Raw genomic sequence first — 18,059 nt, forward strand, 5'->3', positions numbered from 1 at the left:
CCCTAACTTTAAGAAGAACGCTCCGGAAACTTAAGGAAAACTTGCTGCTGAAAACGTTACTAAAATATTGCATTGCTTGCATTATACCATTCTCAGAACGTTTTTAGAACCAAATATTGCTAGCTGGTCTTCCCAATAAAAACTCAATTGGGGCCCTTTTTGTCCTCGGTTGGTGACACAAGCGGTACCCCGCACTACAGGGCTCCGTCCCTGCGCAGCCCGCACGAGCCCGCACCGGACTTCCATCGCACAGCTGTGGCGTCACCTGGAAGTAGTCGCGCCGGGCGGGATGACCGGAACAACAAGATGGCGGAGTGGGAAGAGTTTCGGGTAGGCTAAAAGAAAAACACTGATTTTGACTTACTTCTGTCAACATAACAACATATAAAGAGAGCTCACAACGAAGAAACTGGTCGATATATAACTTTCCGAGTTGACGGGCTAAAAGAATAGGGCATAACTAGGCAGAAATAGGCATTTTCATAGCGCATCGTTTGCGTTTCGGTTGTTAGCCTCAATGCTAACAGTTTATGACAAGCCAGTCGCTTGTTAGCTCGCTGCAACTAGCCTAAACCATATTGAATTATTGCTTGTTTACGATGTCATTGTCTAATTATGTTAGTGTTTAAAGCTGTTAAGTAACCTGTTCTAATAATGTCAATGATTTCTGTACGATATCGACGACATGCAGTTAATATCACGACGATACACCCAGTTAGCCAAAAGTTATATGCTTAACTATCTTAAAAATTACAACTTTACGTGCCTTAACGTTAGCTACATTACACACAATCAATATCGATTTGTTTCATCTGTTCAACAACCCTGTTCAATTTCTGACTTGTACTTTTGGATGTGAACAACTTTCCAAACACAGAGCTAAGGGAGATTTTGCTGTTGCGTAGATAAGTGACAGCCTTGTGTCTGATCTACGTGTTGTTTGTGTCCGCTTCAAAATCGAATTAGCACTGTACATAACTTGGGGCGGTTTCAGGTAGTATGAAAGAGGTGGCCTCGCTCACAAGCATTAGATGTCTTGTTGGTTACTACAGCTGCTATGAATGCTGGGGGATAGAGTCCCGCCCCTCCGCTAGCTGCCCTGGTCCCTCCAGCAGCTGGGAGGCAATAATGGCTGTTTTCAGAAATTACTTTATCCATCAGTCGATCCAAACATATGAAGCATGTTCCTGGGATTTCTGTTTACTTTGTTTGCTAATAGGTATCTACCAGTGTACTGGCGTTTGATGCGACTCTTGTATTCATTCAAAGCCTCGGAGATCGTATTTGTTAAATTTCTTTTTAATTGTCTTTTTTTTCAATGAAAATGACAAGGTGAACAAATTTATAAAGCAAGTACAGATGTAGATATACATTAAGCTCAGAGTATGGACGCAAAACCCAAGGGATGCTGTTAAGCTTTTCAAACAGACAGGTCGTGTGTTCTTGAAAATATCTGTAATGATGCCACATTTCCATACAATATGCTAGGACTACAACCAGGGGTGGAAATTAACATCAGCCAAATTCTGATAAAATATGCAAGTGGCTGCTAGATTTCCTTTACTCACCAGCCAAAAAAACAATGGGTATCTGTTGTGTGGCTGGTAGATTTTGGAGTCCACCAGCCAAAGTGGCAGGTGGACAAAAAGTTCATTTCCAACCCTGATTACAACTAACAATTGTTTTCAATTAATTGATTATTCTCTTAATTAATTGTTAACAGTTCCAAAATTAAAATTAGTCTGTCAAAGAAGACTGTGAAAACAAGCTAAAAACAGAGAAGAATCTTGAAGCAGTGCTGTTTTGCTTTAAAAGTTTCCTAAACAGTTAATTGATTTAATAATTGCTTATAGGACTGCTAGATTATGGGAAAACAATAATAATAATAATAATAATAATAATAATTATTATTATTATTATTAAAAACATATAATTATTTTGGCTAATATTGAAGTCACCATTATTTACCCACTGACTATGGAATTACTATGCAGTTATTGAACTTAAAATCTTGTCTTGTGTGTCCTGATGCCAACTGTGTATTTCCCTGAACTTTAAAAATAATTCAAATCTAGGTAACTCAACGGCCACAATTATTAGTCATTAAGAGAAGAGCACTCTTGGTCAGTGTGATTGCTATTCAGATTATCACTGAAATGGTTTTGGACAATCATACATGTTTACCTATTCAACTTTGTTGTGTTTCATTTTAACTGGATGTTATGTTTGCTTATTTAAAGTGTGTGGCAGTTGTATTTGTTGGGTATGATTAAAGTTTTTATATTTTTTCAAAATAACTATTAATCCAAAAAATTGATTAAGAGGTGTACCCTAATATCTATCTATCTATCTATCTATCTATCTGTCTGTTTACATTTACACACATGACTGTAAGGGCAGCAGGTGTGTACTTGGATCCCATGAGAGCAGGTGTTTCCGACTCAGTTGTTTTTTTGTGTTTGGCCACTGTAAAGTCGCTGCGCTCTGATGTAAGAGGGGTAACTGTAACATCTCTGTTTGCAGGAGTCAGTCCTGTAACACAGACCTGAGCCTGTTGACTGGTGAAACATCTGTGTGGCACGACACCAAAGCCATCATGAATCTCCAGCAGCCAGCGCCTCTCCCTCCTGTCCACCCTGATGTGCAGATGAAGCCCCTGCCCTTCTATGACTTGCTGGACGTCCTAATCAAGCCTTCAAGTCTAGGTCTGTGGTGTTTTATTTCCACTCTGGTCTCAGTCTATCAATCTATCTATCAGTCTGTCTATATCAGAGACCCGTAATTATGACAACTCCAATATTACTTGAATGTGGCATTTTTGATAAGCTATTTTCTGGCTGGTTGTATAAAAACAATTTAACATATTTGAGGGATTTTGAGAGAGAGAGATTTTATTTTTTGTTACTTTATATTATTTGATTTACTTTTTGAAATACATTTTTCTGAAGAAAAAAAAGACATTAAAAGAAGAGTATATACAGTATGTAATGCTGGTTAAAAAAGTTTCAATTGTACCAAGAGTGTACTATTTTAACTTTTTGTAATCTACACCAAAAAAAAAAAAAAAATGAACGTATGCAGTACTCTTAAAAAAAGGAAAATTAAATCAAAGTGATCATGCATGAATAACTAATAATATTTCAGTCATATATTTTGAAAGACAAGCTGAGGGCCACACTTGGCCCCTGGGCCTTTGGACATGACTGGTAAAGAAAGGTGTGATAATTACAGCTTCAGTAATATCTGCTGTCTTTACGTACACCAGAGCTCTGCTCTCTCACCGGAGCCGCAGGTCCAGTCTCTTGGCCTCTCTGTGGCACAGCAGCCCTCAGTGCTGATAGGCTATGATTTGTGAAGTCTATCCAGTCACATAGTGCTGTGGGACAAAATATTAAAACATAAAAGTGGAAGTAAATGAATGCTGGTTGAAATGGAAAGGTGGAAATAAATGCAGATTTACTATCTGAAAATGTACAGACATGTGAACTATGTGCTATGTATAAAGGTCACAAATTATACTATGTGTGTATTTTGAGCCATGGTACTTAAGTTATCTGAAGAACAATACTCTGTCACCAACAATCATCATTTGTGTTTTCAGGAGCGAGTCCTGCACAGAGGTACCACCAAGAAAAATATTTTATCTTTGCCTTGACACCACAGCAAGTTCGGGAAGTCTGCATATCCAGGTAAGACTGTTTTGAGAAAAACACGCCACAGTTTGTGATGTCAATAGTTTTACTATGTTTAACCTTGTTTGTGTACAGGGACTTTCTACCAGGTGGCAGAAGGGACTATATGGTTCAGATTCAACTGAGGTGAGAATGCACAGACATTTTTTTTAAACAATAGATTACCAAACAGATAGTCTAAAATCGGGGAACACTGGTTCAGAACTGAGCACCTACACTATCCGTCATAACTGCTTTGCTGAATATTCATTTATGTCACTTATATTTACAGATATCTTTTTAAAATATATGTATCAGCAAAGAGTTGTTCATGTTTTTTAGATATATATCCAGGCTCTTAAATGTTTCTTTGCGTTGTCAGGTTTTGTTTGTCAGAAACAAGTTGCCCACAAGAGGATAACTACCCAAACAGTCTTTGCATAAAGGTCAATGGGAAACTTTTTCCTTTGCCAGTAAGTGCTTGTTTTATTCCAGAGCAATTCCAATAAAAATCCCATCCAACTCAAGTGCTTTACCATACAGACACTAACAAAGCATTTTGTTCCTGTAGGGTTATGCACCACCACCAAAAAACGGCGTGGAACAGAAGAGACCAGGAAGACCTCTGAACATTACCTCCCTTGTGCGGCTCTCCTCTGCAGTCCCCAATCAGATTTCAGTGACATGGGCACCTGAAATTGGAAAAGTAAGAACATTAACTTTGTTTAAACCTTTTTATCTTTTTGTTTTTTCTCTCTTCTTTTTATGTGCTTAAGTTGGACGCCATGTTTGTCGACAGTAACGGCGACATCTCTGTAAAGGTTGTTTGATGTCATGTTGTTTTTCAGACCTATTCTATGTCTGTGTACCTGGTGAGGCAGCTGACATCACCGCTGCTCCTGCAGAGGCTGAGGATGAAGGGCATCAGAAACCCAGACCACTCCAGAGCACTGAGTAACTATTCACTAAAGCACTATCACACCACTTCAGTGTTGCCCACTAGGACTTACGTAACAGCAGTTTTATCTTGAGGTTGTCACACATAACCATAGGTCTTAAACAGAGCTGTGCGATATGACAAAATACATCGTCTGACGATGAAAAAAAAAGTGTGTCATTTTATATTATGGTGTATCGTTTATTTCGTTTACATCATCTGATAACACTTTGCGTCCATCCGCGTCTACGCAATGCACGGCATCAAAACAAACAAACACGGAGGGAACTGGGAAGCGATCCTGAACGTGGGGATTCAGCACAAAGACACTGACACCGTTGTTGTTTTGCATGTATGTTTAATTATCCATTTATTGTGAGGAGCAGCATTATCCAACCCAACCCCCATTCAAAAAAGTGTGAGAACCACAGCTTTAGAGCATGTAGACTCTCTGGTCAGCTTCTGTGATCAGACTGAGCATGGTTATCAGTTATTAGTCAGCACTGGTGTCTTAAGCTGCACTTCCTAAAGCTGCAATTGACCTTTTCATCATAATACCAACTGGACTGAGAAATAGGTCTCAAACTGATTTGAAATGAGAGATCAGCACCTAACATTTGTTGAAATCCATCGTAAAGTGGGCCCCTGTGCTTCAATGAATTTATTTTTATCTTTTGTTTTGGCATATTTTACACCATCTAAATTAATCTCTTTCCTCTGCCTCTGTGTTCCAGTTAAAGAGAAGCTGACAGCAGATCCAGACAGTGAGATTGCTACAACAAGCCTTCGAGTCTCCCTCATGTGCCCGGTAAATGAAACATCAGTGTAGACTGTTTGTGTGACTACAGCAACTTTCAAATTATTCTGACAGCATACATTTTTGTTTGTTGAGAAATGTGATAAGAATTGGTGTTCTGTATGTGTTGTCCATGAATCAGATTAGGGCACTTTCTGCCACAGTTTCTTTTCCTTGAAATACCACTGGAGGGCGCCAAAGTATAAACAGTTCAGCATGCAGCAGTACTTTTACATTCAAAAGGCACTAGAACAGGAGACCATTGTCATTTCTGTAGCCTGTAATGACTATCTGAGCGCTGAGACCACAAGTCATGTTTCAGTGTATTGGCTGTGATAACATAATTATTTTGCTTACATGAATTTACTGATGACAGGAGTCCACGACATTTGTCATTGCCATTATTAAAAGAGAACAATGTCACAGGTTTTTTAATAGAGGTGTGGAAGAGTCGCAAATTCCTGCAAGCTGCTGATCACTTTTTGTTACTTTATTTATAAAGTGTCTTTTCTCAGACCTTCATTATGTGAAATTTTACGTGATGAAATAGGGCTGGTCTTGCCTTCTTATTGAACATCATGTATCATTATTTTGGGGAGTTTTTCCTTAGTTGATGTAAGGATCTAAGATCATATGCTGTAAAGCTCTCTGAGGTAAATTGTGATTTGTGATAATGGGCTTTATGAATAAAACTGACTTAAACTGAAACTGACTATTGACGAAAATGATATTTAGATCATTTTCCAGGGTTCGTACAAGGTGCTTGAGGTGCTTTAAGTACCTGAATTTGACACTCAGAAATTTAAGCACTGGAATAAATTTAAAATCAGATCTTTTTTTAACCTGGTCTTTTAAAAAGACTTGATTATAATTGAGAGGAGAACAGAATTATAAATTGTTTTAGGATTCGGGAATTGTTTTAATGCTGCTTCTCTCTGCTGTGAATTAATCTGCTTTTTTGTTATCTGCCAATCACCTGCCTAAATAAAAATCAGTTAATTCATATTAGGTAATTTTAGGCTCTGTTCGCATCTTTGCTCCATTTACAAATTTGCACAATTCTCTCTCAACAGATGGTTGCGGAAAAAACAATTTCATCCTTGAAAGTAAACATTAATGCTTAAAAAAGGACTGGAAGGTCCTTGGATTCGATTTGCTCCCATCTGTACAAACCATGATTATCGTTTTATCACCCTGGCCAGTGATGAAAGTCTTATAAAGTGAGAACAAGGGATCCACAGTATGCAGGATTTTTTTTGAGTGACACATTAGTCAAAAAGTGCACATATGCACATGTCTGTGAGACTTTCAGGAGTGCAAGAACTCTGCACTCCAGAACTCTCTCTTATTTTGGGAACTTATGTGAATTGAGCTTTGTGCACAGAGAACAAACCTTTTTTCAAATTTCTTTTGCTTTGACTGACATCACTGTTTTTTGTCCTCCAGCTGGGTAAGATGCGACTGACAGTGCCGTGCCGGGCGGTGACCTGCTCTCACCTGCAGTGTTTTGATGCTGCCCTCTACCTGCAGATGAATGAGAAGAAACCCACCTGGATCTGTCCTGTGTGCGACAAGAAGGCTGCATATGAGAGTCTCATCATTGATGGGTGAGTTAAAAAAATTCAACCACAACACACAAATAATGACCAGTTGATGCCTCTGCAAAGGTTTATCCGGTGCCATGTTCTCATTACTTGTTATGCCAGTAAAACAAGTGATGAGAACATGTCACCAGGAAAATCCATGTTTCCTTGTGCTTTATCCGCACTTTTCATTCTTCATTTTTTGATAATTTTGGCTGTGTTCATGCATATGGCATACACTTCAGCAAGATTGTGTATTTTTGTTTAATTTTAAAATTTCCAGCTCAGCTCCTACAATAAATCTTAAATACACTGTGGAAACAAAATTGTTACATTCATACTGTAATAAATGTGCCATTGAAACTCATTCAAACAGTCCATGCCAGTTTTAGCGGGACTAACACAATGATTCAACTTTGTCTAACATCATGTAAACACAGTGAATATTAGAAGGCGGTACAGGTTATTTCATTGTGTGAAATACATATTTAATCAACATTTAAGTAAATATGATAATTGTATTGGACTTGAATATGAGATTTTACAGAAGCTCTGGGATCACTGCCAAATAACTTGATTGGAATATCTCTAATTTTAACACAAGGATAAGTGTGATTAATTTGTAGATTTCTCATGCTCATTCATATTACCACTCAGAAGTCTCTATTGGTCATGGGGGCTTTGGAAACTAAAAACAGGCTCATGGATCAGAAGCTGAGGAAATCCACAAACAAAGTCAGTCTGCTCGTGTGCCTAGTTAATTACTGTGTACTTGTGACTGAAGTTTTTTGTTTTTGTCCAGCTTATTCCTGGAGATCCTGAATGACTGCTCAGACGTGGATGAAATCAAGTTCCAGGAGGACGGAACCTGGTGTCCCATGAGACCAAAGAAAGAGGCCGTTAAAGTCCCCTCTCAGTCAGTTCAAAAAATTGAGAGTAAGTATGTCATCTTCATATCTGGGGAAGGTTTGAATTGATCCAATTGTCAAGTATTGTGTTTGTATCACAGCCTGATATATCTTAACACTTTGAAAACTGCAGTGACATCACTTCTCTGGTGCTGTGTTTTGGTACCTTTTGCAAGTAATTAAAGCTTTGAAGCCAGAGCAAATTGGTAGGATTTCTTTCAACAACACTGAAAAAAAAGGCATTGAGCAGTTTGTAAAGAAAAGTTCCAGAAATTGCAAAAATTAATTGGTTTAGATTTTTTTTAAATGCTAGGGAAAAATGTTTTAGAAAAAAAAGGTTGTTAAAAAACTGCATGTACAATTATCAAAATTACATTTTGAAAATTTTGAATTATTATACATTTTTAGGCACATTTTTTAGGTCATTTACTTGTTTTTTTATTTCTTTTTGTCTTGTCTTTTTTTTTTAATCAGGAATTTTAAGGTAATTTTTTTGTTCTTTTTTTAAACTAATTTCTTTCCGGGTCTTCTCCTTTGTTTTAGCTCATTGCCTTCTTTCCATGTTTCGTAAGAAATCAAGCCAATTTGCTCAAGGTTCAAAGGGTTACTCCTCTGTGGCACAGAGATCCATTGTCCACGTTCCTAAATCTGGCATGCCTTATGTCGTAGGAACCATGAGTACTAGCCTTATCCTCGATCCCTTGTCTTTTAGCCGCAGCTCCTTTGCGCCAGTCTTCAGTGGTCCCCCTTTCTACTGAGCCTAGCACCACCAAGAAGGCGGATGTGATTGATCTGACTCTGGAAAGCTCCTCCTCTTCCTCAGATGAAGAGGACACAGATCCTCCTCTGAAGAAACGCTGCGTTTTCATTTCCAAGAACGAGGAGATGCATGCAAAGGGGTAAGCGAGCCTCATAAACAGACCTGCACGCACCAATCTTTCTTCTTCAAATACTGTCAATTTGCCATCTAATCTCCACACTTTAGTCACAGCTTGCTGTTTTGTGGAAGGCTTAGATGTGGAGCACACTGTTGTAGTAAAAGCTTGCTGTTCTCTCTCAGAGTGTTGACCTACCAGCCAACCGTGCGCGTGCCAAACGTCCAGGCCCTGGACCCATCCTATCTCACCTCTACGCTTGCTGACTATGCAGTCCCCTTCCACCCCTCCACCCTGGCCACCATCCCAACAGACATGCAGAGTGAGTCAACTGGATAGCCTTTCTATAAGAAGTTACTATGTGGAACTCACAAGAATCTAATTAAAATGATTATTTAATGAAAATATTTCATTTTTTTCTTGCCTATAGGTCTGGATTTGTTTTCCTTAATTCAAGCAGATCCTCAGGTAAGTGCTGTGCAGTTTTCTACTGTTTGAAGCTGCACTATGCATGTTTTCTCTCATGTTATCAGTCTCAATCAGGAATCACACAGCAACAGAAAATAGCCTCTAACTGCTACTTAGACACTGTAAGCTCATACTGTTGTTCAAACTGCTTTATAGTTAGCCTGGATAGTAATACGAAGAGGACAGCAATTAGATCTGACGAGCAAGGATTAAACACTCTCTCCATAAAGACACTGATACTGATTTTTGAAAATTGAGTCAACCTTTACAAGGGAGATAGGAATGTTTATTTTTAAAAAATCCTCACATCCTCCTCTTTAACATAATTTATAATAATAAAAATAATAATCGGTATTTGTATAACGCCTGTCATACAAAAAATGTAGCTCAAAGTGATTAAAACGTGAGAGTGCTACAAGCTAAAAGCCACTATATATATATGTGTATATATATACACTACCGTTCAAAGGTTTGGGGTTACCCAGACAATTTTGTGTTTTCCATGAAAAGTCACACTTTTATTTACCACCATGAGTTGTAAAATGAATAGAAAATATAGTCAAGACATTGACAAGGTTAGAAATAATGATTTGTATTTGAAATAATAATTTTTTCCTTCAAACTTTGCTTTTGTCAAATAATCTTCCATTTGCAGCAATTACAGCATTGCAGACCTTTGGCACTCTAGCTGTCAATTTGTTGAGGTAATCTGGAGAAATTTCACCCCACGCTTCTAGAAGCCCCTCCCACAAGTTGGATTGGCTGGATGGGCACTTCTTGCGTACCATACGGTCAAGCTGCTCCCACAACAGCTCAATGGGGTTTAGATCAGGTGACTGCGCTGGCCTCTCCATTACAGATAGAATAGCAGCTGCCTTCTTCTTCTCTAAATAGTTCTTGCTCAATTTGGAGGTGTGCTTTGGGTCATTGTCCTGTTGTAAGATGAAATTGGCTCCAATCAAGCACTGTCCACAGGGTATGGCATGCCGTTGCAAAATGGAGTGATAGCCTTCCTTATTCAAAATCCCTTTTACCCTGATCTTTACCCAAATCTCCCACCTTACCAGCACCAAAGCAACCCCAGACCATCACGTTACCCCCACCATGCTTGACAGATGGCGTCAGGCACTCTTCCAGCATCTTTTCAGTTGTTCTGCGTCTCACAATGTTCTTCTGTGTGATCCAAACACCTCAAACTTCGATGCGTCCGTCCATAACACTTTTTTCCAGCCTTCCTCTGTCCAATGTCTGTGTTCTTTTCCCCTATTAATCTTTTTCTTTTATTGGCCAGTCTCAGATATGGCTTTGTCTTTGCCACTCTGCCCTGAAGGCCAGCATCCCGGAGTCGCCTCTTTACTGTAGATGTTGACACTGGCGTTTTGCGGGTACTATTTAATGAAGCTGCCAGTTGAGGACCTGTGAAGCGTCTATTTCTCAAACTAGAGACTCTAATGTACTTATCTTGTAGCTCAGTTGTGCAGCGGGGCCTCCCACTTCTCTTTCTACTCGGGTTAGAGCCTGTTTGTGATGTTCTCTGAAGGGAGTAGTACACACCGTTGTAGGAAATCTTCAGTTTCTTGGCAATTTCTCGTATGGAATAGCCTTCATTTCTAAGAACAAGAATAGACTGTCGAGTTTCACATGAAAGTTCTCTTTTTCTGGCCATTTTGAGCGTTTAATGTGTTTAATGTGATGCTCCAGATACTCAACCTGCTCAAAGGAAGGTCAGTTTTATAGCTTCTCTAACCAGCTAAACTGTTTTCAGCTGTGCTAACATGATTGCACAAGGGTTTTCTAATCATCCATTAGCCTTCTGACGCAATGAGCAAACACATTGTACCATTAGAACACTGGAGTGATAATTGCTGGGAATGGGCCTCTATACACCTATGTAGATATTGCACCAAAAACCAGACATTTGCAGCTAGAATAGTCATTTACCACATTAGCAATGTATAGAGTGTATTTCTGATAGTTTAAAGTTATCTTCATTGAAAAAAACAGTGCTTGTCTTTCAAAAATAAGGAAATTTCTAAGTGACCCCGAACTTTTGAACGGTGTGTGTGTATCCCTTTGGTATCTTACATAACTTATCACAGAGCAGCCAGATCTCCCTCTTGACTGCATCACCTCAAGTGGCAAGGTCAAGTTTTAACAAATCACAGGAAGATTGATTCTTGTGTGTGTATCCCTTTGGTATCTTACATAACTTATCACAGAGCAGCCAGATCTCCCTGTTGACTGCATCACCTCAAGTGGCAAGGTCAAGTTTTAACAACTTACAGGAAGATTGACTTAAAAAAAAAGAATTTCCCTTTTACAACACAAGTAGGCTCCGTTTAGGAAGGATGCAGGAAACAAACAAAATTAGCTGGAGGTCACACATTTACTAGAGGTTCAGTTCATGTGGATCCTGATTGCCACAAAGGTATACTCTGAGGTAGATATACTGAGTCTTTGGAATCCCCTGTCAAATTTGTGTAGAGGTTTAATTTTCATCATTTGGCAAACAGTATGAATAAGTCCAATATTTAATAGAGATATGTCATCACCTTTTGTCAGCTGAAACACTTTTGAGTATGAACTACTACTTTCATTCTGTGCCCTTTTCGATGATAACCAGAGATGGACCTTTTTGTTCAAAAGACAAAACTATTTTATTTAAACAGGAACATCCCCCAAACTTACTATTGCCAAACCCGCCAGACTTATTTTAGCATGGATAGAGCAGCATATTTTCACATCTAACTGGGTGAATGCAGGGTTTATTTCAACCAAATCAAAGTTGGAGGTTGTTTGAACAGTGGAAAGATGAACCAAGATGATTTTTTGTGAGTTTTTTCTTTCTTCTGTGAAGGTGTGTTTTACAGTGATAAAATTTCTGTTTAATTAAATAGTCAGGAGGGTTTGACAATGACAATGTCTGTGCTGTTTCTGGTGAAACAAAAAGGATTTTTGTCTTTTTTTTTTCTTTTAACAAAGAGGTGGACCTGTGTGGGACCCTGCCATAATGTTGTCAGACACTTAGAATAACAATTTAAGTCTGTCAATAAAAAAACAGGAATTTCAGTCAACATAAATGGACAATGCTCAGTTTCTCTGGCCTGAGGGGTTTCATTGCAGCCTGTTTCACCGCTGCTGCTGCAACAGTCTGGCTCAATACTGGACCAATTTCAAAAACTGATGTTCTGGTAAGTCACTTGGATATTAAAACATGGGAAAATAGGGTCCGGGTTGAAAAATACCAAGATACTCTTTAAGCCCGAATAAGTTTTTGCAGCTCTTTGGCAGTTAAATATTTTTGACTATAATTTATCTATAGCTGATACAACTAAAAAATGGAGATTCTAGGAACTGTCCAGCCTGTTCTCATTCTAAATTCATTAAATACAGCCGCTTTTAGTGTAAGATCCTGAATTCAAAAGCCACCTTTCACATCCGCGTGATTCAATGCTGGATGGCGTCAGGTGAGAACGCAGCCAGACAGAACTGTACGCAAAGTTATAATACGCCACTGGATGGCACCTGCCGCAGCAGCATGATACGCGGATCATGTGAGAAGGCGGCCAGATGAAACCTGTCACGTTTGCATTCTACGCCACTAAACGACATCTGGTTGAAATGCTGCCGGTAAAGGCGTGCTTTAAGGGGCGCAAGGGCAGGTGGGAGGGGTGGTGGATGTATTCAACAAACCACAGACTTTCATGCAGGAGTCTGTTTTTTTTTTTTTTCTTTTTACACCTTACTGTGTGCCTGTTTTCCAAATCTTAACCATCTGTGCCACCATGTGTGTTTGTTGATGTCCTGGCGTTGGTTGCCATGTGATTTTGTAGCCAAACATAACCACATGCAGTGTTACACATGCAGAAGGACACTAAAGCATAATATGTTGATGTGGAAGTCAACTGCAAAGTGGCAACATGTGACGACTTGGGATTAGAACGAGTTGAACTGCCATACATTGGATTGGAAAAGTTGTATTTTAGCAGTTCATACGTACTGAAGAGTTCTGACATTTCAGTAGGCTTTAATAATCCTGATCACCTTGTTTTTCCCGCACAGCATTACCGGCCACCGATGTTCCTGGACAACCTGACGAACAGCATGCAAAGTGCAGCTGCAGCCAGCACCAGCTCAGCCCTGGTGTCATCCTCCAGCAGCCACTACGATACCAGCACCCATGCTGCCAGCTCCTTCCACGAGACCCGGGTCATCACAGGAGGAGGGGGCGTTGGGGGCGGGACGGACAGCAGCATATCAGATATCATTTCGCTAGACTGAGCCACGTCTCACTGGACCTTTTCAGGCCCGTTTTCTGTGGCCTTCTTAGTGTGGACTACGTGTTCATGCCATGTTGAGTTTTTACACCCAAGCACCCAAATTGGTATACATGAGCACTTTGATGGCTTGAACATTTTCATGATCTTTTAAACTGTATTCAGGCATGTTTCTTTTTGCCATTGGGGTTTTTTAATTGCAAATGGGTTTTACATCCTATCCTCTAAAGGAGGATGATAAATGGTTTTAATGGCCAAGGACAACATTTTGTGTCAGTGAATTGTCATTTCTCTTGAGGTTTATGTGACTTCAACATTTGTGGAATATTCTCATGTGCTCTCATACAAACCTTAATCACATTAGATCAAAACCTTGGTTTAGTCCAAAGTCCCTTGGTATTTATCGTTGGTTTTGTCCGATATTCCTTGCAGTTATAGCCTTGTTTTATTCTAATATCTCATGGAGTTGTAGCTTTGGATTAATCTAACCTTTTCTTTGGCTTTTTACCATTGGTTTAGTCCAATGTTCCCTTCTGTTTTGCCTTGGTTTTGTCGGATGTTCCTAGGTGTTCTAGCCTTGGATGAATCCAATATTCCCTGGCATTTTAGCATTAGTTTAGGCCAATGTTTCCTGTTGTTGACGCCTTAGGTTAAACCAATATTTACTGATTTTTCAGCCTTGGTTTAGTCCAATATTTCCTGACGTTTTGCCTTGGTTTAGTCCAATATTCCCTGGTATTTAACCCCTGGTTTAGTCCAGTGTTTCCTGGTATTTTAGCATTGGTTCAATCTAATATTCCATGCTGTTTTATCTTTGGATAAATCCAATGTTTCATGGTGTTGTAGCCTCGGTTTTGTCCAATATTCCCTTTTGTTTTAGCCTTGGTTTAGTCCAATAGTCCCTGCTGTTAAAGCCTTGGTTTATTCCAGTATTCCCTTCTGTTTTAACCTTGGTTTGGTCCAGTATTCCCTGCTGTTTTAGCCTTGGTTTAGTCTAATATTCCCTGCTGTTTAAGCCTTGGTTTAGTCCAATTTTCCCTGCTGTTTTATCCTTGGTTCAGTCTAATATCCCCTGCTGTTTTAGAGTTGGATTAGTCCAGTGTTCAGTAGTGTAGCCTTGGATTAGTCCAGTTTTCTCTGGTGATGTAGCCTTTATTTGGTAAAATGTTCCCTAGTATTTTATCCTTGGTTTAGTCCAATATTCCTTGATATTTAGCTTTAGCTGGTTCTGTGCCATTGCGTGTCCAGCCAGGGAGTATATACTTTGAAATAAGTGGAACTGGCAATCCTTTCACATTTTGAGGAGTCATTTGTGTCAGCGCCCATATAAAGATATTACCTGGGGAACTTTGTTAGTTTGTTTTTCATCATGCAGTATCATGACCCCAACAGAACAGAACAGACAGAAATATTTTAATATCCCTTCCATCCTCAGCTCAGTAGATGTTTTCCTGGCAGAAAGATAGATTTAATACTTTTTTTGTAGTTGCTCTAGTTTTGAAAATATTTAGAACATTGAACTCTTCATTTATACCAATTTGTTTGCTTGAGCATACATGTAAATCTGACTTCAGCCAATTCTGGCCTGGTTGACCTGAACTGTGTGCGTCATTAGCACAGAACAGAGTCTGCACAGGTGGAAGGAGAGCTTGGACTCACTGCTCTCAGCAGGACCTTGTTTCACACATCCATGATGCAAATGAATGGATGGTTGGACGTAGGAGGGTCCTTGGTGAAAAAGACTTTTGGACCGGTAAAGCTACTGTTGACTGTAAACATGGAAGGCACGTCAGTTATACAAATGTTTTTATTGGTTCTAATGGCTGTCAGTCATTACTCCACGAGGGATTTTTACATGGCAACTTTCATTTCTACGTTCTTTTGTAATTTAGTCAGAGCAATAATAATTTATCTAGAGTTGTAAATGTAGTTCACGTACTCGCTTAATGATTCCAGCTGGTCCGTACCACTCTGCCTCCCAAATCCAATCTCTTTCCTCTGTGTTTGGTCAATTTATTTGCTTATTGAAGGTGCAAACATGATTTTGTTTTGTTGGAGAAAAACATTAAAAGGAATAGTCAATTTAGGTAAATATGCTCATTTGCTCTCTTTTAGAGAGTGAGATCCTCAGATGGCGATCAATCTCATGTCTGTGTTAGTACAGACCTTGAGTCATGATGTGGTTTTCTAGCTTAGCGTGACTGGAAGCAGAGGAAACAGCTTGTCTGGCTGTGCTCAGATTTAAACAATACACCTACTAACAGCTCTAAAGCTCACTGATAAACATGCTGTGTGCTATTTGTTGCTCCTTAAACAAAGACAGATATGTGAATCACAGGAGGGATGCATGATTTGGGGATTTTTGCTGATATATAACAACTTATTTGGCGGATTACTGAAATCAATGTATCGACTTTTTCCCCACCTAAGTTTATTGATAATCAGCTCTCTTCTGCATGTTCTTATGCTGATGGTCCACCAGCAAATGGAGATATTGAATATAATACTTTTCATTTTAAAACCAGTCTCTGCTGATATCGATGATGTACAATTTATGGTTTTAGGGGTAATTATCAGAATTCATTGACTGGTTGGGGAAATGAGTCAGAAATCTTCTTTCCCAAAGTCAACTTTTACTTGCCTCTATACAAATAGTTTTATGCATTAGCTGGTATCAGATAACAACAAAGACAACTTTATTGTCATGTTTCATCATAAACTTAAACAGCTTTTGAAAAGTAATCCCATTTTATCTGCTTGCTGTCAGACTTGCAGCAAACTGCATGTTGCATTATTGGAGTTTTGTCCACATCCTCTAACACCCATAACGACAGCAACTTTTTTTTTCTTTAGAAATCCATTTGTGTCCTTTTGTATCATTCTCTGCCCCCTCTCTAAAGTCATATGTTTTTGTGGGTCGGTAAACTCAATCTGTTCACAGCTGACTTTTAAACCCTGCAAAATGAACAGTTAAGTTTCACTTTGACTGCACCTGATATTCTGCTGCTCCATCTGTGCCCAGAGTGAACTTTGTACCCAAAGAGCATGAAGCAGTCAATAACTAAATGGAATATATATCACAGCAGAGCTCCTAATGAACGGTTCTGCTCCAAAAATAGAAGATCTATTAGTTGTGACATGTCTGCACCTGCCTATTCATTTCCTCTTCCTTCCATTCTTCATGCTAAGCTAGGCTAACCACATCCTGACTCCAACTCTGTGCTTAAAACAGACATTAATGTTCATCTTCTTAAATCCCACTCGAAAAGAAAGTCAAGAGTATTTCCCAAAATGTTTGAACTGTTCCTTGAAATTTTCTTACAAATGAGTGCATCAGTTTGGACTAGCATGAGACAGTTCAGTAGATTTTGACGTAATGTAAATGAAAGAGTTTGTTAGCATCTCAAGTTTTTATCATCTTACTTGTAGTTAATATTTAAAAGTCCACTCTGTAATTCTCCGGAACTCTGGCCTCTGGTATTTTTGGATGTTATTGTACGTTGATGATGCTGTGTTTTACTATAGGATGGATGAACGTGGCATAAACACTCGCTCAGCGTTGACACCTTAAGCCCATTTTCTCACAGTCGACAGTAAGAAGTAAGAAAGATAAACAGGGCAGCTATTGTATCACACCTTCATTATCTGGATTGCTTGCTGTGCGTGTGGACATTCAGCCATCAGGAGCTCAATCTCAGGGACCTATACTCCACTTTTTCTGGGCTTGATGAACTGCATGAATGGAAATACTGACACAAACAACACTGTCAGTATCTGGAACTGAAATACAAATGTGCTGTAAAAGTTAGGCTAATGTGTAACATCTTTTGGGTCAGTGTTTTATTCGAAGTATTCCAACATTATGCTTATGATCATTGATGATTTCATGTTAACGGTCAATTCAACCAAATTACAAAAAAAAAAAAAAAAAAAAGATAAGCTCTGGTGGTATCCTGCATTGCGATTGTTTCTGGTATATGCCAACAGGTTTTGAGGTATCTGTCGCTGAGAATTCAGTTTTAACGGAATTATGTTAACATTACATTTCAAATATTGTGATTTTTATGATTATGTGAAATGAACATGACCTCTTAACAATGCATTAAATGGTGGAAGACATGAAATGTGTCAATATTACGTGCTGGAAACCCAAAAACAATGTAAATGCAAAGCAAAATCTATTAGGAATGGTTGCGGTTTTGTAAAACAGTGGCAGTTTGGTTAGGTTTAGGGAAAGACTAGTTTTTGGTTAAAATAACCATGTATTGTACGTAAGTCACATTAAATTATTTACTTTTCACAGTAAAGTACTTACTCTGTGAAGTACTTAGCGTTGTTATGTGAGGTTGGTAAGTTCATGGAACTACATTGAACTTTGGTTTCAAACGGGACACAAACAGTTTCTGCCCACATTTTCTCACTTCGTATACTTAAGGGCCGTTTACATGGCAACAGTTCTCGCATTAAACATTAAACTTTTGTTGTGGTATGGCCATCCTCCACAAGAAAACGCAAACTTTTGAAACCGCACTCCAGAGTGTAAT

General features: G+C 38.9%; 1 protein-coding gene across 1 annotated transcript; it reads left to right on the top strand.

The window, feature by feature from the left end:
- The first annotated feature begins 271 nt into the window (after positions 1-271).
- pias2 (protein inhibitor of activated STAT, 2) lies at positions 272-17,639 on the top strand. Its single transcript, XM_042489065.1, has 14 exons — positions 272-330; positions 2,524-2,705; positions 3,602-3,689; positions 3,768-3,818; positions 4,054-4,144; positions 4,243-4,377; positions 4,520-4,625; positions 5,343-5,416; positions 6,851-7,011; positions 7,790-7,923; positions 8,608-8,794; positions 8,956-9,092; positions 9,201-9,238; positions 13,301-17,639. The coding sequence occupies exons 1-14, from the start codon at positions 290-292 to the stop codon at positions 13,517-13,519; spliced, it is 1,644 nt and encodes a 547-aa protein (XP_042344999.1). The 5' UTR covers positions 272-289; the 3' UTR covers positions 13,520-17,639.
- The last annotated feature ends 420 nt before the right edge of the window (positions 17,640-18,059 follow it).

Source organism: Plectropomus leopardus, chromosome 6 (genome assembly GCF_008729295.1).
Source record: "Plectropomus leopardus isolate mb chromosome 6, YSFRI_Pleo_2.0, whole genome shotgun sequence".
NCBI classification, from domain to species: domain Eukaryota; kingdom Metazoa; phylum Chordata; class Actinopteri; order Perciformes; family Serranidae; genus Plectropomus; species Plectropomus leopardus.

What these genes read in the sequence shown, in the direction of transcription:
- pias2 (XM_042489065.1), top strand. Translation starts at nt 290, where the DNA reads ATGACCGGAACAACAAGATGGCGGAGTGGGAAGAGTTTCGG. An exon ending in GGAAACTTTTTCCTTTGCCA is followed by an intron (nt 4,145 to 4,242) that starts GTAAGTGCTTGT and finishes TTGTTCCTGTAG; the next exon opens with GGTTATGCACCACCACCAAA. An exon ending in GTCAGTTCAAAAAATTGAGA is followed by an intron (nt 7,924 to 8,607) that starts GTAAGTATGTCA and finishes CTTGTCTTTTAG; the next exon opens with CCGCAGCTCCTTTGCGCCAG.